At 44.2% G+C, this 19,676-nt stretch overlaps 3 protein-coding genes and 1 long non-coding RNA gene across 6 annotated transcripts; 2 read left to right on the forward strand and 2 right to left on the reverse strand.

Annotated features, from left to right (window-relative positions):
* Positions 1–1,150: 1,150 nt before the first annotated feature.
* LOC145859543 (uncharacterized) lies at positions 1,151–3,910 on the reverse strand. The gene is made up of 3 exons (XM_082959272.1): positions 3,770–3,910; positions 3,589–3,630; positions 1,151–3,128 (listed from the first exon to the last, which is right to left on the reverse strand). Exons 1-3 carry the CDS (start codon positions 3,856–3,858, stop codon positions 2,675–2,677), a joined length of 585 nt encoding a protein of 194 aa, XP_082815398.1. The 5' UTR covers positions 3,859–3,910; the 3' UTR covers positions 1,151–2,674.
* A 3,679-nt stretch (positions 3,911–7,589) lies between these two features.
* Positions 7,590–11,413, forward strand: ap5b1 (adaptor related protein complex 5 subunit beta 1). 3 transcript variants are annotated; one of them, XM_014132962.3, is made up of 4 exons: positions 7,590–7,686; positions 7,943–8,098; positions 8,274–9,077; positions 9,234–11,413. In XM_014132962.3, the coding sequence occupies exons 2-4, from the start codon at positions 7,961–7,963 to the stop codon at positions 11,184–11,186; spliced, it is 2,895 nt and encodes a 964-aa protein (XP_013988437.3). In that variant the 5' UTR covers positions 7,590–7,686; positions 7,943–7,960; the 3' UTR covers positions 11,187–11,413. The 3 variants fall into 3 exon arrangements, with proteins under 3 accessions (XP_013988437.3, XP_013988435.3, XP_013988438.3); XM_014132960.3 differs by having other exon boundaries at positions 7,604–7,814; XM_014132963.3 differs by having other exon boundaries at positions 7,604–7,754.
* Positions 11,368–15,785, reverse strand: c12h1orf50 (chromosome 12 C1orf50 homolog). The gene is given in 5 exon segments (NM_001141517.1): positions 11,368–12,222; positions 12,858–12,989; positions 13,107–13,193; positions 14,971–15,086; positions 15,677–15,785. Coding segments are annotated over 5 exon segments (570 nt in total). The 5' UTR covers positions 15,726–15,785; the 3' UTR covers positions 11,368–12,036.
* A 328-nt stretch (positions 15,786–16,113) lies between these two features.
* LOC106565689 (uncharacterized) lies at positions 16,114–19,173 on the forward strand. The gene is made up of 3 exons (XR_001319715.3): positions 16,114–16,216; positions 17,542–17,656; positions 18,086–19,173. It is a non-coding gene; the product is annotated as an uncharacterized LOC106565689 (long non-coding RNA).
* The last annotated feature ends 503 nt before the right edge of the window (positions 19,174–19,676 follow it).

Consider the following 19,676-nt stretch of genomic DNA (forward strand, 5'->3'; position numbering starts at 1 on the left):
TGAAGTTCAATTGACAACCATGGCCATGAATGCCAAAACAACAACCTTACTGAAGCAGATGTTATTCCTATCACTCTCTATTGGCCTCGGCCTACTCACAGCGATCCTATTAGGATCCCATTCCCTGGACTCATCTTCCTCTACTATTCTCTTCACTGCCTAAGCATACGACACCTTCTGTTCTACTCTGATCCTGGCAACCTCAACCTGCCTTTATCTCACCCACCTCTGATCTCCAGCACCATGGGTACCCCTACAGTTTACACACAACTTTTTCCACCGATACTTCACATTCCTTTGTCTCATGTCCTCCTGCACACTTCTCACATCTATGAATCTCCCTCCTACTCACTGCTGCCACATGAGCATAAGCTTGACACCTAAAATACCATCATGGTACAGACACAGTGTTTTCTGTGTTTCACAGCACCTGTTTCACCACACTCTTCACCGGGTCTGCGTTGCACCAAATGGGGGGGGGGGGGGGTTACAGACACCAGGAATCTTCAACTTCAGTTGGTCCTTCTCAACACTTAATGACTCTCCAGTTATCACTCCTTTTAACAGCGCCATGCTCCGGAGAGGGAAGCAAATCACAGTTCTTGACCCCAGTCGCGTGGTGTGGAGCGCCCGCTGTCTCTGGACAGCAGAAATGCTAAAAATCTACACGATTCTACATTGAGTCACTTTCACTGACCCAACGTTTCCTCACTTCTTCTCCACCCAACTTGACAGCACAAATGGATCTGCCAGAAGATAAAGATCCATTCTCTCCAAAAATTGCACTCCCAGTGGACCAGAATCATCTTTGTCATCATCCGGACAAGGCTCAAACTCGGCAGTCTTCACCGCACCTGCCACCGCAGTTAATTCATCCTCATTCTCGTCACTTTCAATTTCCTTATATAGCTCTTACAAAAGTTCTGTGTGATCCAACACTCAAAACATATTCCACTTTTCTCCTTTTTTCCTGTCCGCCAACTTACCCGCACTTCATGGCCTTTATAGCCGCTTCCTCAATTGTCTCCACTAAGACCCCAACACTTTTTATGCTCCCGATGACTATGATGTTGATGATCCTCTATCATGCTGTGTAGTGTGTAGTGATGCTTTTAGAGCTAATGAAAATAGTCACACACTTAGCTATCTGTTGTTTTCATGAAATGTTGCTTTATTTGTCAGCAGCATAGGTCTACTATACACTGTGCCAATATGTATCAAATCAAAGTTTCACCTCAAAACATGACAGCTGAAAATAATGAGTGACAGGTAGGTCTAATGAATAAACAATGTAGTCATATCGATACAATGTTTTTAGTGAAGAAATAACCGACATAGGCATTTTGAAAAAGGCAGGGCTTGCACATGACGGTTTATTAGTCCAGGCTTGGTCTAGCGCTATCACATCTACAGCAGCCACAGGTGACTCGCTTCCCTGCCCTCCAAACACGGTGGAGGAACCCTCAGTTATTGGTAAATTTATGGTAAACTAAAAGATAGGAAGAAGTATTTTTAGCATACACCTCCATCTACAATACTCTTTCGAGAGGGTGTACAATTGATTTGTTTACCCACTTGAGAGGTCCTCCTGTGTCAATGATCTACAAAGTGTACATGATGAGGCAGAAATGTCTGCTCCTCCACGCTGTAAACAGACAAATTACACTACAGTTGTAGCTCACTGCATTTGTGTGACAAACTAATTGTATTCACAGAGAGCTTACTCTTTCACTGATGAACTCTGATCCAACAACCATGGGATCGGAGAACACTGATTGGGTCCAGTGACATCAACTTTTCTACAACCATTTCGGTGACATCAGCACAGCTCCTTGTCCTCCATAAAGGCATCAATAGAAAGTTGGTTTGCAGGGAATGCTGCAACATAGAGCTTATCTACCAGCTCAGTCAACCTGGCCTATGTTTTCTTCACAATCTGGTCATTTTTTTCAAGGCTCGCAGGAGAGCCTTGCTCTTTGGAGCTTTGGAGAACTTGTCTTGGGTAACAACCCAAAGTTGACGTGCCAACAAAAGTGCTTCCTCACATCTTCACCATTCACTGTCATGACAGGGTCAATTGCAAAGATGTTATACACAAATGTGTCAATGAGGTGCATAAAGAGGGCATTGGGAACAGTTCCAGTGGACATTAGGGTCCAGTCGTTCACAGCGTTGTGCTCATCCACTCTGCAGTGGCTCCCCAGTCACCATGTCTCACAGGGTATCTTCCACAGTAGCCACTGGGAAAGACCTTCATAGCTCTCACAATCAGACAGGTGATGTCTCTGGACACCATTTGGCTCTTAGAGGAGACAATCTCTTTCACCTCTGCTGGTTTCAAGTGGAAGTTGGCCTGTGTTTCTTCACTGGCCACTGATATTCCAAGGACAGCAGACAGGTGGTTCTCCAGATCATCCAGAAAGGGCCAGTCCTTAAGGATGAGTGTGGCATCCTCACTTGGTGCATCAGAGTATATTTTTCCTAGCAGTTTGGTCACAATGCTGTGCAGGGTTGTAGAACCAATCGCAAGACGTTTTCCAAGAAGAAGAGGGAACTTACGACTCAAGAGTTTTGGACAAACCAGAAGTTTACGCAGGAGGAGGGTCCAGTCACGCAGTTACATGTGACAAGCTGACACACTTAGAGTGACAGCTGTCATGACAGTCCCGAAAACCTAATCTCCAGCAGTCAGGGCTTTTCTCAGGGCAGTGGGGCCACCAGCCACACTCAGCAGGTCATCAAGTATGGCATGCACAATCCTGACGCCCACAGGCCTGGAGTAGAGGATCTGTAGCTGCTTCATATCATTGAACGCATCTGTGATCTGCAGGCTACCAGAAAGGTCTTGCAGCACAGAGATCCCCACCCACATTATCAGGTCGACCAGTGCCATGTTGGTAGATCCCTCTCCCTCAGAGGCGTCTTTGTTTACAGGGTTGGCTCCAATGCTGAGAATCAGACTGGTCACGATTTCCACCACTACCTCAGATGCACTCTGTAGACGTGAGGCTGGATGGTAGGTCAAATCACTAATGATGTCCTCAATGGCCCCTTGGAGCATGATTCTGGTCGCAAACCCAGAAGGTTCCTTTTGAGCCACAGTCTGCACTCTACTTGCAGCGTTTATGCTACAACAAGACAGAAAATAAAGGCAACACATTTAGAGACTATGAACACTACAGAGGCTTACAAATAGGGAACAAAGGAACTAATGTGCATAAATTACTAGCTAATAAACACATGTGAAGTGACCGACTCAGGTTAAGAGAGAAAAGGGAGGAACATAGTGACCCTCCAAGGCCATGCAGTGGCTGAAAGGATGTGCTGTCGCCTTGCGATGCAGTGCAAACTACAAACACCTCATCCTGTACCAGCTCCATCTCATGAAGCTTCAGGTGAGTGTTCACCTCCCAACACTGTGCAAGAGAGACTCCAAAGTAAAAATCAAAAAAAATCACTATCACATCAGAGAATATTTTAATTAAAACCAACTCCACCCAAGCCCCCTCCTGGACAAGCCTATTATCACAATGTGTCAATGCAACAGGCTCTGACTAATGAGCTCAACAGCTAAAAAGCTCAACTTACCAGCTCATCAATGCAGAGATCCCTGTCTTCCCTGATTTATTTCTGAAACCCGAAGATGCAAAAAAAGTAATCATGTTAACTGCTTCTCAGCTGTCTTACTGCTTCCACCTTCCAATAAACTACACCTGATAACTGATACTCACACAATGTACATTGGGATTATGAAATGCTATAGACTCACCTCTCAATGAAGGCTCCTCTCACCTGTGAGGTAAGGCAATGCTTCATGTCCTCTATGGTGACATGAGGAGCAAGCTTGTTCTGGGCCATGCAAAGCCATGAACTCCATCGGGGCTTTTTCTGCAGAACAGATCACAAGAAGTTCTCCATGAAGAAGAGGGAACTGACTGTCAAAGTATGACTCAGAGTTCTGGATAAACCAGAAGTTTACGCAGGAGGAGGGTCCAGTCACGCAGTTACATGTGACAAGCTGACACACTTAGAGTGACAGCTGTCATGACAGTCCTGAAAACCTAATCTCCAGAAGTCAGGGCTTTTCTCAGGGCAGTGGGGCCACCAGCCACACTCAACAGGTGTGGCTGAAGTCTGACAGTAAAACAAATATAACAATATTTTAATAATTAACTTCTATAGCACTTTCAGAATAGAAATCTCAAAGTTTCTTAACCTGTTAGGGCTAGGGGGCAGTATTGACACGGCTGGATAAAAAACATACCCGATTTAATCTGGTTACCACTCCTACCCAGTAACTAGAATATGCATATACTTATTACATATGGATAGAAAACACCCTAAATTTTCTAAAACTGTTTGAATGGTGTCTGTGAGTATAACAGAACTCAAATGGCAGGTCAAAACCTGAGAGATTCCTTTACAGGAAGTGGCCTGTCTGACCATTTCTTGAACTTCTTTTCCATCTCTATCATTTACTAAGGATCTCTGCTCGAACGTGACACTTCCCACGTCGTCCATAGGCGCTCAGAGCCCGGGAAAAAACAGAATGTCGTCATTCCAGCCCCAGGCTGAAACACATTATCGCCTTTCTCAAGTGGCCGATCAAGGGACACTGGGCTTATGCGCGTGACCCGACCGCCCCCGCCTTTGTGATTTTTTTCCTCTGTTTGCCGAAAAGGAGATTCCCTGTCGGAATATTATCGCTTTTCTACGAGAAAAATGTCGTAAAAATTGATTTCAAACAGCGGTTGACATGCTTCGAAGTACGGTAATGGAATATTTAGAATTTTATTGTCACGAATTGCGCCATGCGCGCGACACTTCTTTACTATTTCGGATAGTGTCTGGAACGCACGAACAAAACGCCGCTATTCGGATATAACGATGGATCATTTTGGACCAAACCAACATTTGTTATTGAAGTAGCAGTCCTGGGTGTGCATTCTGACGAAGACAACAAAAGGTAATCAAACTTTTATAATAGTAAATATGATTATGGTGAGTGCTAAACTTGCCGGGTGTCTAAATAGCGAGCCCGTGATGCCTGGGCTATGTACTTAGAATATTGCAAAATGTGCTTTCACCAAAAAGCTATTTTAAAATCGGACATATCGAGTGCATAGAGGAGGTCTGTATCTATAATTCTTAAAATAATTGTTATGCTTTTTGTGAACGTTTATCGTGAGTAATTTAGTAAAATGTTAGCGAATTCCCCGGAAGTTTGCGGGGGGTATGCTAGTTCTGAACGTCACATGCTAATGTAAAAAGCTGGTTTTTGATATAAATATGAACTTGATTGAACAAAACATGCATGTATTGTATAACATAATGTCCTAGGGTTGTCATCTGATGAAGATCATCAAAGGTGAGTGCTGCATTTAGCTGTCTTCTGGGTTTTGGTGACATTATATGCTGGCTTGAAAAATGGGTGTCTGATTATTTCTGGCTTGGTACTCTGCTGACATAATCTAATGTTTTGCTTTCGTTGTAAAGCCTTTTTGAAATCGGACAGTGTGGTTAGATTAACGAGAGTCTTGTCTTTAAATAGCTGTAAAATAGTCATATGTTTGAGAAATTGAAGTAATAGGATTTTTAACGTTTTGAAAATCGCGCCACAGGCTGCCAGTGGCTGTTACGTAGGTGGGACGCATAGAGGTTAAGCAAAAAACAAACAAGCAACATATAATGATATTTTGTTTGCAATCAAGTTTCATTTTGTTTATTCTCTTTCAAGGTTTACTATTTTACCTGTTGGGCATAATAAGACCTTTCCCAGCACAGATCTATGCTCCTCAAGTATGTATTACTTTTAGAGCAAATTATCTGGAATAGAAACATGGGGATATAAGCTACAACAAACAATGTATGCAGAAAGTAAGTAGAGCTAATGTTACCCCCACTTTTCCTCTATCGCCATTTTATAGTAGCTGGCTTTATTCTTCCTTCGAGTAAATACATTAAAATAAAATAAAAGTAAAACTAATTTTGGTGATTTTCATGCCACCTGCAGTGCTGGAGTCCTCAAATCAAAGTTTATTGGTCACATGCACAGGGTAATTTATTTAACCAGGCAAGTCAGTTAAGAACAAGTTCTTATTTACAATGACTGCCTACCAGGCCAAACCCTCCCCTAACTCAGAAGACGCTGGACCAATTGTGTGCCGCACTATGTGACTCTCCGTCACGGCCAGTTGTGATACAGTACGGGATCGAACCCGGGTCTTAGACCGCTGTGCCACTTGGGAGGCCTACAAAAGGGTGTAAACGGCACAGTGCAATGCTTACTTGCAAGCTCTCCTCAACAGTGCAATGCCCCTCTCCCCACAGGTGTGATTACTACCTCTGAGGGTTTAGAGCTTGAGGTTGTCACCTCATACAAGTACTTGGGAGTATGGCTAGACAGTACACTGTCCTTCTCTCAGCACATATCAAAGCTGCAGGATAAGATTTAATCTAGACTTGGTTTCCTCTATCCTAGGTCTCACTCCCCCTGTCTGGGATGTCTACTGCAGCCCTCATCCTCCATGTACAACACCCGTTCTGCCAGTCACATTCTGTTGGGGGTCCCCAAAGCACACACATCCCTGGTTCGCTCCTCTTTTCAGTTCGTTGCAACTGCAACGAGCTGCAACGAACACTCAAGCGGGACAGTTTTATCTCCCTCCATTCAAGGACTCAATCATGGACACTCTTGCTGACAGTTGTGGCTGCTTTGTGTGTTCTATTGTTGTCTCTACCTTCTCGACCTTTGTGCTGTTGGCTGTGCCCAATGATGTTTGTATCATGTTTTGTGCTGCTGCCATGTTGTGTTGCTACCATGCTGTGTTGTCATGTGTTGCTGCCTTGCAATGTTGTCTTATGTAGTGTTGTGTTGTCTCATCCAATATTTATATTGTATTTTATTATTTATTTTTAATCCCAGGCCCTGTCCCTGTCCCCACTGGAGGCCTTTTGCCAGGCGTCATTGTAAATAAGAATTTGTTCTTAAAACTGACTTGCCTAGTTAAATAAAGGTTGTATAAATAAATAAATAAATAAATAAATATCATAATTGCTCCTCTTTCACCCCAGCAGCCAAACTAACCAGGATTCAGATGACCATCCTACCCATGCTAGATTATGGAGACGTAATTTATAGTTCGGCAGGTAAGGGTGCTCTCGAGCGGCTAGATGTTCTTTACCATTCGGCCACATCACTGCACTCTGTAAACTAGTAATCTCTGTATACCCGTCACAAGACCCACTGGTTGATGCTTATTTATAAAGGAGGCCGTTTGCCTTTTGGTAGGGCGTCATTGTAAATAAGAATGTGTTCTTAACTGACTTGCCTAGTTAAGTAAAACGTGTGTATATATTGCAAGTTCTCCTCAACAGTGCAATATCTTAAAGCCATTTACAAACCTTAGGAAACCCAATTTGAAGAAGACAACGCTCTTATCATTGGCGGAACGCTCACAACCCATAGGAATCCCCACCCAGTTAACTTTAAAATGAAGCCCTCAATGTTCATGCTAAAACGAATTATCTAGCCCAAGGGCCGCTGCCATGTCAATGGCTACCTTTATTTTGAAGCACACGTAGCGCCATGTGATATTTGATCACATGACTACTAAGACAAGGAAGTGAAACATCTCTAAAAGTGTGATGACCGTTTGTGCCGATGAGGTGAACATACGCAGATGAGTACGTATAGAAGCTAGCTATGTGATAATAATAACAACCGTCGGTGTGGTGTGATTGCACATAAAAATGTATGCTGTGAAATACGGATGACAACCGCTTTGAAGACATCACAACACATTGTTTTGAAGGTCTAGAAAAACGTTGCCTGATTTCGCAGACCGTAATCAAAGTTGTAGTGGTACCTCTGGTCGTAGGCTACCAACTTTACCTAAACAGAGACGTTGTGCAATAAAGTAAGTATTTTTTTTACCTGTAGGCTATATTCGGTTCAACCATGTCAGCGAACTGGCCCGAGAGGATCTCCGCATTCTTGCGCAGCCCGTCCCAGTTCTTGTGCAGCACGACATCGGACATCTTCCTCGCTGAGGTCCTGCACGAGCTGCGAGATGACAGGGCCAGTGACCAAATCAAGGTACATTACGTTTTCAGGGCACAATTATTGTATTGAAGCCTCCCGGGTCCCTTCCTATGTATGTATCCACAGGAAGTTCCAGAGCATTTGCTATGGAGGGAGGCACTTTCATTATTAAAGTGTTTAAACGTTAAACCACTAAACTGCATTATGTCCTCTGTTCCGCCTGCCTCAGGTCCTGCTGTTGTCCCCGCTACTTGAGCACCCTACTCTGCTGTGCCCCTCTGTCTCTGTGGGCGAGGAGACCGCCCTGGAGCTCATGTCTGTGTTTGCCCAGTGCTCCCCCAAATCCCTCCCGCTCCGCTGCAACGTCCTCCTGGCCCTCACCTCCGTGCTCCTCTGCTCCTGCTGTGTTAGCTCTCACACCAGCGCCTCCCAAGACTTCCTGGACCTTCTCTTACAGATGGCTCAGGACACCAACGACGCGCAGGCTGGGGCTGCATTACACCCCCTGAGGACAACAGCCTGCGACTGCCTGAGGGAGCTGGAGGCTTGCCTCCCGGGCCTACTATCCCAACGCTTAGAGCTCCTGAGCAGCCTGAGGCAGCAGGAAAACTCCAGGCTTCACCAGGCCTACACGGGGCTCCATGCCCTGGCACTGAGGAATGCTGTGTATCTACTCACCCAGCAGAAAGGGGCTGGGGCTGGAGACCTGAAGGCTGCACTGGGGAGCAACGAGGGGTTTGTGTGGGGGGAGGGTGCAGACTCCGCACACCCGAACTCTGTGTCACACTCAGACTTGGCCCTCTTCTCGCCCCTCACTCTGGGCCCCATGGGAAAGGTTCCTTCCCTGCAGACGGGCCTAGACTGTAAAGAGCTGAGATCGCTACTCTCCTCCCTCCTAGAGGAGTCCTACCTGCTCACATCCCTATCCCAGGCTGCCCTGCTGCGATGTCTGGTGGAGGTGCTTGCCATGGTGCCCGCCGTCTCCCCGACGATATTCAGGGCACAGCTGCTGCGTCTATTGGGCACATGCAAGGTTAGTAGCAGTCGACTTGTCTAGGATGAGTTATGGAAGAAATGGCAGATTATCCACAGATCTAACCATGCTTGTGCTGTGGTAGAACATTATCAAACCTAGCTGTAAAATCTTAAGATTTGTGACCGCATTGTTTAATCTCTCTTGTTGTTGCAGGTGTGTCTTCTGCATACCACTCTGCTGATGAAGGCTGCTTTCACAGACAGCCTGTTCAGCGCAGAGGATGAAGCCTTCCTTCTAAAGCGTCTCGTCGGCCTGTCCCAACACCCCCTACTGAGCACGCCTGAGAAGCTCTTCTACATGGACTGCATCCTGCACTTCCCAGAGAACCGACCAATCAGCAGTGGCGACGAGAGCCTGCCTGTGCTCTTGACCCCTCGGCTGGCCGCAGCCCTAGTGCCCACTGTGTTCAATGATAGTGTCAGCATGCTGGCTAGACTGAACCTACTCTCTCTGGTCTACCTGGAGGAAGGAGAAGAAGACAGGGAGGGACAGGGGGGGAGAGGCCTGGCCTACCTGTACGATCACCTGACCTCCCTTCTCCGTATCGTGGAGAACCAGGCCAGTAGGGAGATGGTGGTGACCTTCTTCAGGGCTTCCTTCCTCTTTCTCCTTCACTTCTGCCACGTGGAGCGCTACTCTGAGGACCTGTCTCAGAAGCTGTGTGACCTGTACCTCAGACGCACTCAGCTGGCCCCTCACTTCATCAACCTGGCTGACCGGACCCAGGACCGGCTGGAGGAGTCAGGCTGGGCTGTGGCACTGCTTAGAGCCCTGCAAAGAACCATCACAGAGGCCCCGCTGTCCCAGCTCACCCTGCAAGACCTCCGCTGGCACCTCAGGATCCTGGCCCGCGTGGCAGAGGAAGGGGAAGTCCTCCAGAGGGCCACTCTCAACTTTCTGCTGTGCGTCATCACTTCCTCTTCATCCGCGCTGTGTGTGAGCGGGGACTGGCGTCTGGGGAACGGTGTGCTGGGGGTGTGTCGACGCCTGCTCCTGCACCCCAGCTTGGACTCCCTTCTCACACCGCTGGCTGATCTCCTACAGCACCTCACCTGTCATTATGGTGAAACAGACATCCAGGACCACGCCCGCTTGTACTACACCCTCCTCACCACTCTCTCCCAGGAGAAGCTGGCTGGGGTGTTGGCACAGAGGGGAACAGAAAGGGGGCGGCAGGCCAAAGTGCGCTCGCTGTCTGCCATCATGGGCGAGACCGAGGAACTGACCAGCGGTCTGACCGTGCACCAGACAGAGCGACCGCTGCTGAGGCTGGTCAAACTGGACAAACATGAACCAGATGAATGCAAACCAGAGCATAAACCAGACAGTGAACCAGCCTGTGAGACTGAGAGTTCCCCAGGACAGGGTGGGATAGAGGACTACAGAGCCCAGTTCGAGAGTTCCAGCTTCGCCTCTGAAATCACCCTCCAATACCACCTCACACACACTGGAGTTCACGACCCCCATTTTGACAAGCTCTTCAGCATCCGCTTGCACTTTGACCTCACGGATGGCCACTATGAGGAAGTGAGTGACATCAGCGTGCCTTGCCTGTTCAGGACCAGGAAGCCCCCTACAGTGAGGCTGAGGCTGAAGCCCAAGCAGCCGTACCACACCACCCTGAGAGCTAGCGCCATCTTCACCACGGAGGACGGCCTCTCCTGGCACTCCCCGCTGGCAGACCTACATGTGGCCTTCCCTGAGGTGTTTCTGCCCCTCCTCGCACCCCTAGGGTGGGCCAGGGAAAAGAAGCAGAGGGTGTTTGAGGGGATCTGGGGTGAAATATGCTCAGAGCAGTCTGAGGGGGATTTGACCAATGCTGCAACTAGCCTGTTCTGTGATCAGTTGGAGGAGTCGGCTGTGGGTGAGCTGGTGGAGAAGCACTTTCAGAGATATCTGGTCTCAGACTTGGATAAAGGCAGGTGTAAAGTGCTGTTCTTCCTCCCACCCCAGTCTCACGTGCTGCTGAAGGTTATCACAGAGGAGGATGCCGTCCAGGTTCATATTGCTACAGATAACTGGAAGCTTCTGCCTTATATTAACTCTTATCTAGAGGACATTACCAAAGAGATTCACAGCACACAGCACGTCAATGGTGATGTCTGATTCTGAAAGTGGTGGGCTCCATAAAAGAGATGGCTTGTTTTTATGAAATAATGCCCTTTTAACACTTGTCTGATTTCAGTGCTTCCTTTTGTCTGCTTTTGAAATGTTGCGTGATGCATTTACTTATGACAATGTTTCTAAGCTGCACTCAGTAAACTGATCATTTGAATCATGGATTTTTGAAAACATTTTAATTTAACTTCTAAATAAAGTCAATGCGTGACTGACTTCTGCTTGTTAACCTCATGCTTAACACAAACATTCCATACTTAAATATTTTATTACAATTATTTTGCAGGTCCCAAAAACCGAAAATGCATTTTCTCCAAATTATGACAGGTTGCCTGTTCCCCCATGAAAATAGAATTAAGACATGGACACAAATCTATTATTAGAGCTGGTCATTTGAGTGAAATAGCAGAACAACATTTTTACATTGTGTGAAAAGGAATATGCTTTAATTTAAGTAAATCAAATGCATTCCTTGAAAGACCTTTGGTGCAAAACTAGAAAGTATTTAGAACCTTGAATTGGTTCCTAATGCTATTGTACATGGGATATTTCCCATTTGGCCAGTTTGAAGACCGCACTCAACCGTCTGACACAATGAAGGATTCCACACAATAAAACAGTTCTGTATGACTTAAGTTTCACATTAAATCCCTAATGGGACCAGATTTACTGAGCTTGCCTAAAAGTTTGCACCAGATAAATGAATTGTTACAAAACACATTTTTGCCTTCCCCAAGTTAGCTAATGTTTCTCAAGCTATTAAATCTGTCCCTGTATGTCCATTAAGACCATTGAATGCCACTCAATGTGGCCCATTTAAGACAGTCCTGTTCCAGCTCTACTTTGAGATGTTCTCAAAGTTGGGCTCTAAGCAAGGAGGCAGGGCTGTCTGCTGGCTCAGGATTTTGTCCATGATGGCGATTTCAGCGTCCTTCTTCGCCACGTCATCTATAGGGGTCCAGGACATGTCGTATTGAAGCTTGAACGCACCACAAGGCTGGTGAGGGCAGCCGGCACCCCAGTCCTTCAAATGAGAGATGGGTGAGAGGCCATTACGCAATTTGATAAAAGAAGCCAAAAAGAAGTGTAGTGGTGTTGGGTCAGCATAAAAAAGGTACTTCCAGCCTTGCGCCACTAGGCTTTTCTGAGGAGATAGTAGAAATTGTAGTGGACCTACACCAGTCATTGAGTGACCAGTAGAGTAAATATTAGCACCATCTTTTGCTAAAAGGGTTATGGGTTTGGCAGACACCCAATGGGCTGTTTCTTTCCTATATTCAAATTAAAGTGGGACTATGTTAATCTTCCTATATCCATGAAATGTTCTCCTGTGTGTGCTACTGTGCTTACACAACCATGCTGTGGCCAATGCGCGTGCACACAAACACCCAAGTGGTCAGTCAGCGTCACCTCTAACCGGCTAAAGAGAATATTATCAACTCCCTTCAGGGTCACATGCAGACTTTGAGCATCTAAATGTCCCAACTCATATCATTATGCACCACATGGTGGTAGACGTTCTGTAACAGTTACTCGTCTTTCAGCTGCTGTATGTGCGGGGGGCTTTCCCGGGTGATTGGAATTTTAGAAGTGTTGCAATATCTGAACGCTCCAAAGTATTGTGCCCTGCTGAAAGCCGCCCAGGTGTGATGTGCTTACCTGAGGCGAGAGGATAGAGAAGTATTTCTGTCCGGAGGGCCGCTTGTACAGGTAATACATGTTCCCTGGCTTCTTGACTACATTACATGCAGCGTGGTGCAGCTCAGCGTCCTTCTTGGCATCCTCTAAAACCTACACCAGAGAACAAAAACATTCAGATCAAACCAACTGGCATCACTAATGCTACTTAATTCTTTCCCTATATGAATTACATAGATTGGTTACATAAAGTCAAATATAAGCCATCACCTTTCTGGCTTGTTCCTGCAGATATCTAATTTGATCAGCAATGACTGTCAGTCTGTTGCAGGCGTTGGCTCTGACAAAGTCATCTCCCTAGGAACCAAACACAGGTAACCAAACAAGGTAAATCTCAAACAGAATGTCTTCATCATTATGATACATTCTTTATGGGACGACATCAAACCAAAGTTAAGGTTCAGAATGGCTCAGTTGGCAGGGGAATGGTACTGGCAACACCAGGGGTTTGTACAGTGCCTTGCAAAAGTATTCATCCACCTTGGCATTTTTCCTATTTTGTTGCATTACAACCTGTAATTTAAATGGATTTATGTGGATTTCGTGTAATGGACACATAATAGTCCAAATTGGTGAAGTGAAAAATATATATATTTTTTAAAAGTCATAGGTATTCACCCCCTTTGCTATGAAGCCCCTAAATAAGATCTAGTGCAACCAATTACCTTCAGAAGTCACATAATTAGTTAAATAAAGTCGACCTGTGTGCAATCTAAGTGTCATATGATCTCAGTGATATATATACACCTGTTCTGAAAGGCCCCAGAGTCTGTAACACCACCAAGCTAGCAGTACCATGAAGACCAAGGAGCTCTCCAAACAGGTCAGGGACAAAGTTGTGGAGAAGTACAGATCAGGGATGGGTTCTAAAAAAAAAAATCTGAATCTTCGAACATACCACAGAGCACCTTTAAATCCATTATTAAAAAAGGGAAAGAATATGGCACCACAACAAACCTGCCAAGAGAGGGCCGTCCACCAAAATTCATAGCCCAGGCAAGGAGGGCATTAATCAGAGAGGCAACAAAGAGACCAAAGACAACCGTGAAGAAGCTGCAAAGCTCCACCTCAGAGATTCAACTATCTCTCCATAGACCACTATAAGCCGTACACTCCACAGAGCTGGGCTTTACGGAAGAGTGGCCAGGAAAAAAAAGCCATTGCTTAAAATAAAAAAATAAGCAAACACGTTTGGTGTTCGCCAAAGGGCATGTGGGAGACTCCCCAAACATATGGAAGAAGGTACTCTGGTCAGATGAGACTAAATTTGAGCTTTTTGGCCATCAAGGAAAACACTGTCTGGCACAAACCCAACACCTCTCATCACACCGAGAAGATCATACCAAAAGTGAAGCATGGTGGTGGCAGCATCATGCTGTGGGGATGTTTTTCCATCAGCATGGACTGGGAAACTGGTCAGAATTGAAGGAATGATGATGGCGCCAACTACAGAGAAATTCTTGAGGGAAACCTCTTTCAGTCTTCCAAAGATTTGAGACTGGGACGGAGGTTCACCTTCCAGCAGGACAATGACCCTAAGCATACTGCTAAAGCAGCACTTGAGTGGTTTAAGGGGAAACATTTAAATGTCTTGGAATGGCCTAGTCAAAGCCCAGACCTCAATCCATTTGAGAATCTGTGGTATGACTTAAAGATTGCTGTAGACCAGCGGAACGCATCCAACTTGGAGTAGTTTTGCCTCGAAGAATGGGCAAGAATCCCAGTGGCTAGATGTGCCAAGCTTAGACATACCCCAAGAGACTTGCAGCTGTAAATACTGCCAAAGGTGGCTCTACAAAGTATTGACTTTGGGGGGGTGAATGGTTATGCACGCTCAAGTTCTGTTTGTCTTATTGTTACACAATAAAAATATTTTGCATCTTCAAAATGGTAGGCATGTTGTGTAAATCAAATGATACAACCCCCCCCAAAACATTTATTTTAAGGCAACAAAATAGGAAAAATGCCAAGGGGGTGAATACCTTCGCAGGCCACTGTACATGACAGTCTGCTTACTATGATCATCCTTATCATTATTCCATTAGGATCATTGCAATGCCATTCATTTAATTACCCTCTGTACTTGTGTTGCCAGAGCAACCAGGTCCATGGGGTCTCCCACCCTGTTCGTCTGGTAGGAGCTGACTAGTTCCAGCCCATTGGGATTGCTGCTGCTCTCCACCAACTGCACTGCAAACACACAGGGACACTTGAAACTTGCATAACACAAACTGAGGAAAGGTGACAAAGCTAGACATTTTTGTGAAGCTTTCTGCTAGTCTACATGGATTTACTGATTGCAACACCCATTTACGTAGGCCTGAAGTCTTAAATGTCTGGCCTCTCCTCCCCAAATAATCTCACCCAGACTGACTAGAATACATAACCGGCTCCACATCTCATGCTTTGGGTGACTCGTGCCTTGCTTCCTGACCTTCAAGCAAGCACTTTCTGTTCACGTTTAGCAAAAGCCATCTGCTAAAACGTAGGCAAAATTGCTGACACCGAATGAGGTGTAGGACTGTGGAATATCCTATTGTAAAATGTGAAACTGTAATGTAAAAAAAGTTAGTGGTAATTAGAAATTCCCTTTGAATGTGGACAGCTGGAGTAATGTTAGAACTAATAATAGTCAAGCTAAATTAAAAGCCTACTCAAGAGTTCAACTACAACATTGTATCAAATTATACTTAAGTTAACATTCCATTCACACCCTATACAGGACATTGATTGTGAACAATTAAAAACAGCTATCAATGCTACACTGCAGGAAGTCTTACCTGTGGTTGTTTTGTCTGGTTGATTCGGGAGGCTAACTGTCCTGTCCATTTTCTTTACAGTAGCTAATTTGGTGTACAATGTAGCAAAATGCTCTCAGAAATAACCAGTTGCAACTGGAGCTCAGTAATAGGTTTTGTAACCAGGGTGCTGTGCTGTGTGAAAGTTTGACTGGCCAGCAGGGGCTGTTTTAAGGTCTTGCGTCTCCACCTACCTACAATAGTAGGCTATTTAGTTGCCAGTCTGAAAATTATTGCAATACGTTATTTCAGTATAATTGTTGAACAATTATAATAATAATAATAATAATTTAAATATCACATTAAACGCTAGATATAATTAATTGCCATGCTGGCGGATGTTTATTGTCATTATTGAGTGAAAGTGAGGCTTTTATTGTAGGGCTTAGAACACAGGGGAAGGTGTAACTTGTGTAACAAAATTGTTACATACATAGGCTATTTTGGAAGGAACGTGGAGAAAGATCTTACGAAATTCAATTTCAGTGAAATATATCATGTGTGGGACCGAAATCCTGCAAGGTAAACAACCAATAAAAACACAGAATGAGGATCTGACATGAGTGTGGTCAAGACTCATGACTGAGACTGGTGTGGAGAACGTGGAAACGTGAACTGTTCCCAGACAGGAAAAAAATATTTGCTGTCCTCTTCTCTCCTAGGTTTCAATGCACATGTAGTAGAAATCTACTTTAAAATTGAAATGTAAAATATTAGGGATGGTACATCCTGACAGGCCTAATTTCTCAGCCTATTGTAGGAAGGCCACATGTAGCCTAACTGAACATATAGGCCTATTAGTCATTTTGGACAATAGGTCTATAGGCTATAAGGGAGCTTTGCCTCTTGACGAGGTTGTGCTAGTTTTTGTTATTTTTCCTTCAAAAAGGTTTTATATGGCTATACAGAAGAGTATGGCATAATATGGGTGTCACCTTATCACAAACTCAAAACATTCCAAATTATGCATTTAAACCCATAGGTGTATTGTGACAGATTCGGGTCCAGGTCATGGACACCAACATTTATTTTGGTTGTGGGTAGTAACAAGTGTCAAAAGTCTAGGTGAGGTTAGTCATACTGCACAAAAATAGATGGGAGCTGCTGTCGAACCTGAGGGGCCTGCCATATACACATTCCCAGTTGTATATGCTCCTCTGGTTGCTTCAGCTTTGTGAAAAGAATATGTTTTATTTAACTAGGCAAGTCAGTTAAGAACAAATTCTTATTTACAGGGGCAGAACGACAGATTTATACATTCCCAGCTCAGGGATTCGATCCACCAACCTTTACGGTTACTGGCCCAATGCTTTAACCACTAAGCTACCTCCTAGTCAGGAGGAAGCCCCTCTACATCATATGTAACTGACTCCGACCTCCAGAATCTTTGTAACAGCAATAAGCTGACCGCAAATGTCCCCTCTCAACCACAAAGCTCTTGATGACCTACACCAGGGATCATTAACTAGATCCAGCTGTGGGACGACTTTTTCTTGAGCGGATGGTACATAATTCTTGAGCGGATGGTACATAACCGGAACATAATTATAAATAAAACATTTTGGGGGGGGGGGGGGGGGGGGGGGATTGAGGATTGTCCTTATGTCCTCCGTCACTTGTTGTAAGGACTTGCAATTATAAATGTCCAGACATGATTTACTGGGTGAGTATCACATTTATTTATAGTAATAATGTGGGATATTTATCATGTGGAATATATTACCTCAATGTGTTTGTATACCTTTTCATACCTTTATTGAAGTTGTATTGTCAATTGGGTAATTGGTAGGGTTTGTGATGCATTATGGGTATTGCTACAATAATCTTGTCATTGCTTTGTTTGTTAGACGAGATGAGACCTGCTAATAAGAAGCCCAACTTTGTCAAGAAAAAATACATCTTCTTATGCCTCCTCACTGTTCCAATCCAACTGCATGGTCAACCTCACAGGGAGAGTTACAGGTACAATATTAATGTCAATTTACAGTTTATACCACATGTATCTGTAGACTGCCACAAATAAAAAATATAAAAATCCAGAGAATTTATCATATTGATCACACAGGACTTTGTAATAATACAATTGTTATGTAAAGAAAAGTGAAATAAAAAGAGGTGGGCCTACCTCCTCTCTTGTGACTTCAGAAAGTATTTATACCCCTTGACTTATTCCACATTTTGTGTTACAGCCTGAATTCAAAATGTACATACATTACCCATAATGATAAAGTGAAAAACATGTCTTTAGAAATGTTTGCAAATTAATTGACTCACACCCTGAGTCAATACTATTTAGAAGCACCTTTGGCCGCAATTACAGCTTTGAGTCGTCTTGGGTATATCTATCTGCTTTGCACTGATTTGGGGATTTTCTCTCATTCTTCCCTGCAGATTTTAAATTAGTTAAATTAGATGGGGAGTGGCAGTGAACAGCAATCTTCAAGTCTTTCCACAGATTTTCAATGGGATTCAAGTCTGGACTTTGGCTGGGTCACTCAAGGACTTTCATACTCTTGTTCCAAAGCCATTCCAGTGTTGTTTTGGCTGTATGCTTGCAGTCATTGTCCTGTTGGAAGTTAAATCTTCAACCCACTATAAGGTCGTTTGCGCTCTGAAGCGGATTCTCATCAAGGATTTGCCTGTATTTGGCTCCATTCATTGTTCCCTCTATCCTTACCAGTCTCCCAGTCCCTGCTGCTAAAAAGCATCCACATAGCATGATGATGCCACCATCATTTTTCACGGTAGGGATGGTGTTAGACGGGTGATGAGATGTGCCTGGTTTCTCCAGACATAGCGCTTTCCATTCAGGCCAAAGAGTTCAAATTTTGTTTCATCAGACCACAGAATATTTTGCCTTATGCTCTGAGTCTTTCAAGTGCGTTTTTGAAAACTTAAGGAACTGCTGAGGAAAGGTTCTTCGCTCAGACTGTGCTGTCTTCTGGAGTAATAAAGGCCTAGTTCACTAATACTGTTGGAAAAAAACACAACGACTGGAGCAGTGGTGTGAAAAGTACTCAATTGTTATACTTGAGTAAAAGTAAATATACTTTACCTTTAAATTAATAGAAAATGACTCAAGTAAAGGTAAAAATCCCCCAGTAAAATACTACTTGAGTAAAAGTCTAAAAGTATCTTGTTTTAAATGTACTTAAGTACATTTGGAAAAAGTATTCAATTGTCATACTTGAGTAAAAGTAAATGCTTTACATCAAATTCCTTATATTAAGCAAAACCAGATGGCACAATGTTCATTCTTTTTTCACAGAGAGACTGGGGCACACTCCAACACTCAGACATAATTTAGACATGTAGTATTTGTGTTTAGTGAATCTGACAGATCATAGGCAGTAGGAATGACAATGCGTTATTGTTATGTGAATTAAGTTATCAATGTTCTTAAACTGAACTTCAATTAAACTACTCAGTCTGCCCCCCCAGAGTGTGTAAGATTCTGGTTGAATGAAGCAGACGGAGAACCAGCCCACAACGGTCAAAATGTTTATTTATGACAGCTCTGAAAATCCTTACAATGTACAAAGCCTTTTATATTAACACACACACACACACACACACACACACACACACACACACACACACACACACACACACACACACACACACACTAACTTACATCAGTAGAGAACTCCACCCAGCTTTAGGCGGCTGTATTTTTCCACAGTACCCAGACCACCTGTCTCCTTATCTTTTGCCAGCCTAGCTGTTCCCAGGCCGTTGTTTCTCTCCCTAACTTAGGGAGACCTCTTCTCCTGTTCCTTTCCCAAGGTCATCTTATCAACTCTGCCCTGCTCATTTTGAAGTGGTAACAGTGTCTTACTTACACACAGTATTAGAATATAGTTTCTAACCCATTATTATAGCCTTATTTCGAATACATTTCAACAGGTTATAGGGTTTCTGAGTGAAATCATTTAGTCAAACCTTTAATCATAGAATTTCCATTACAGTTATATTGATAGGT

The sequence above is a fragment of the Salmo salar genome, chromosome 12 (genome assembly GCF_965601325.2).
Source record: "Salmo salar chromosome 12, fSalSal1, whole genome shotgun sequence".
NCBI classification, from domain to species: Eukaryota; Metazoa; Chordata; class Actinopteri; order Salmoniformes; family Salmonidae; genus Salmo; species Salmo salar.

Coding starts and splice junctions, on each gene's coding strand:
- LOC145859543 (XM_082959272.1), bottom strand. CDS start 3,858: ATGGCCCAGAACAAGCTTGCTCCTCATGTCACCATAGAGGACATGAAG. Junction 3,631..3,769: donor AGAGGAGCCTTCATTGAGAG/GTGAGTCTATAG, acceptor TTCGGGTTTCAG/AAATAAATCAGGGAAGACAG. Junction 3,129..3,588: donor ATCTCTGCATTGATGAGCTG/GTAAGTTGAGCT, acceptor GTCTTGTTGTAG/CATAAACGCTGCAAGTAGAG.
- ap5b1 (XM_014132960.3), top strand. CDS start 7,773: ATGACAACCGCTTTGAAGACATCACAACACATTGTTTTGAAG. Junction 8,099..8,273: donor GGGCCAGTGACCAAATCAAG/GTACATTACGTT, acceptor CGCCTGCCTCAG/GTCCTGCTGTTGTCCCCGCT. Junction 9,078..9,233: donor GTCTATTGGGCACATGCAAG/GTTAGTAGCAGT, acceptor TTGTTGTTGCAG/GTGTGTCTTCTGCATACCAC.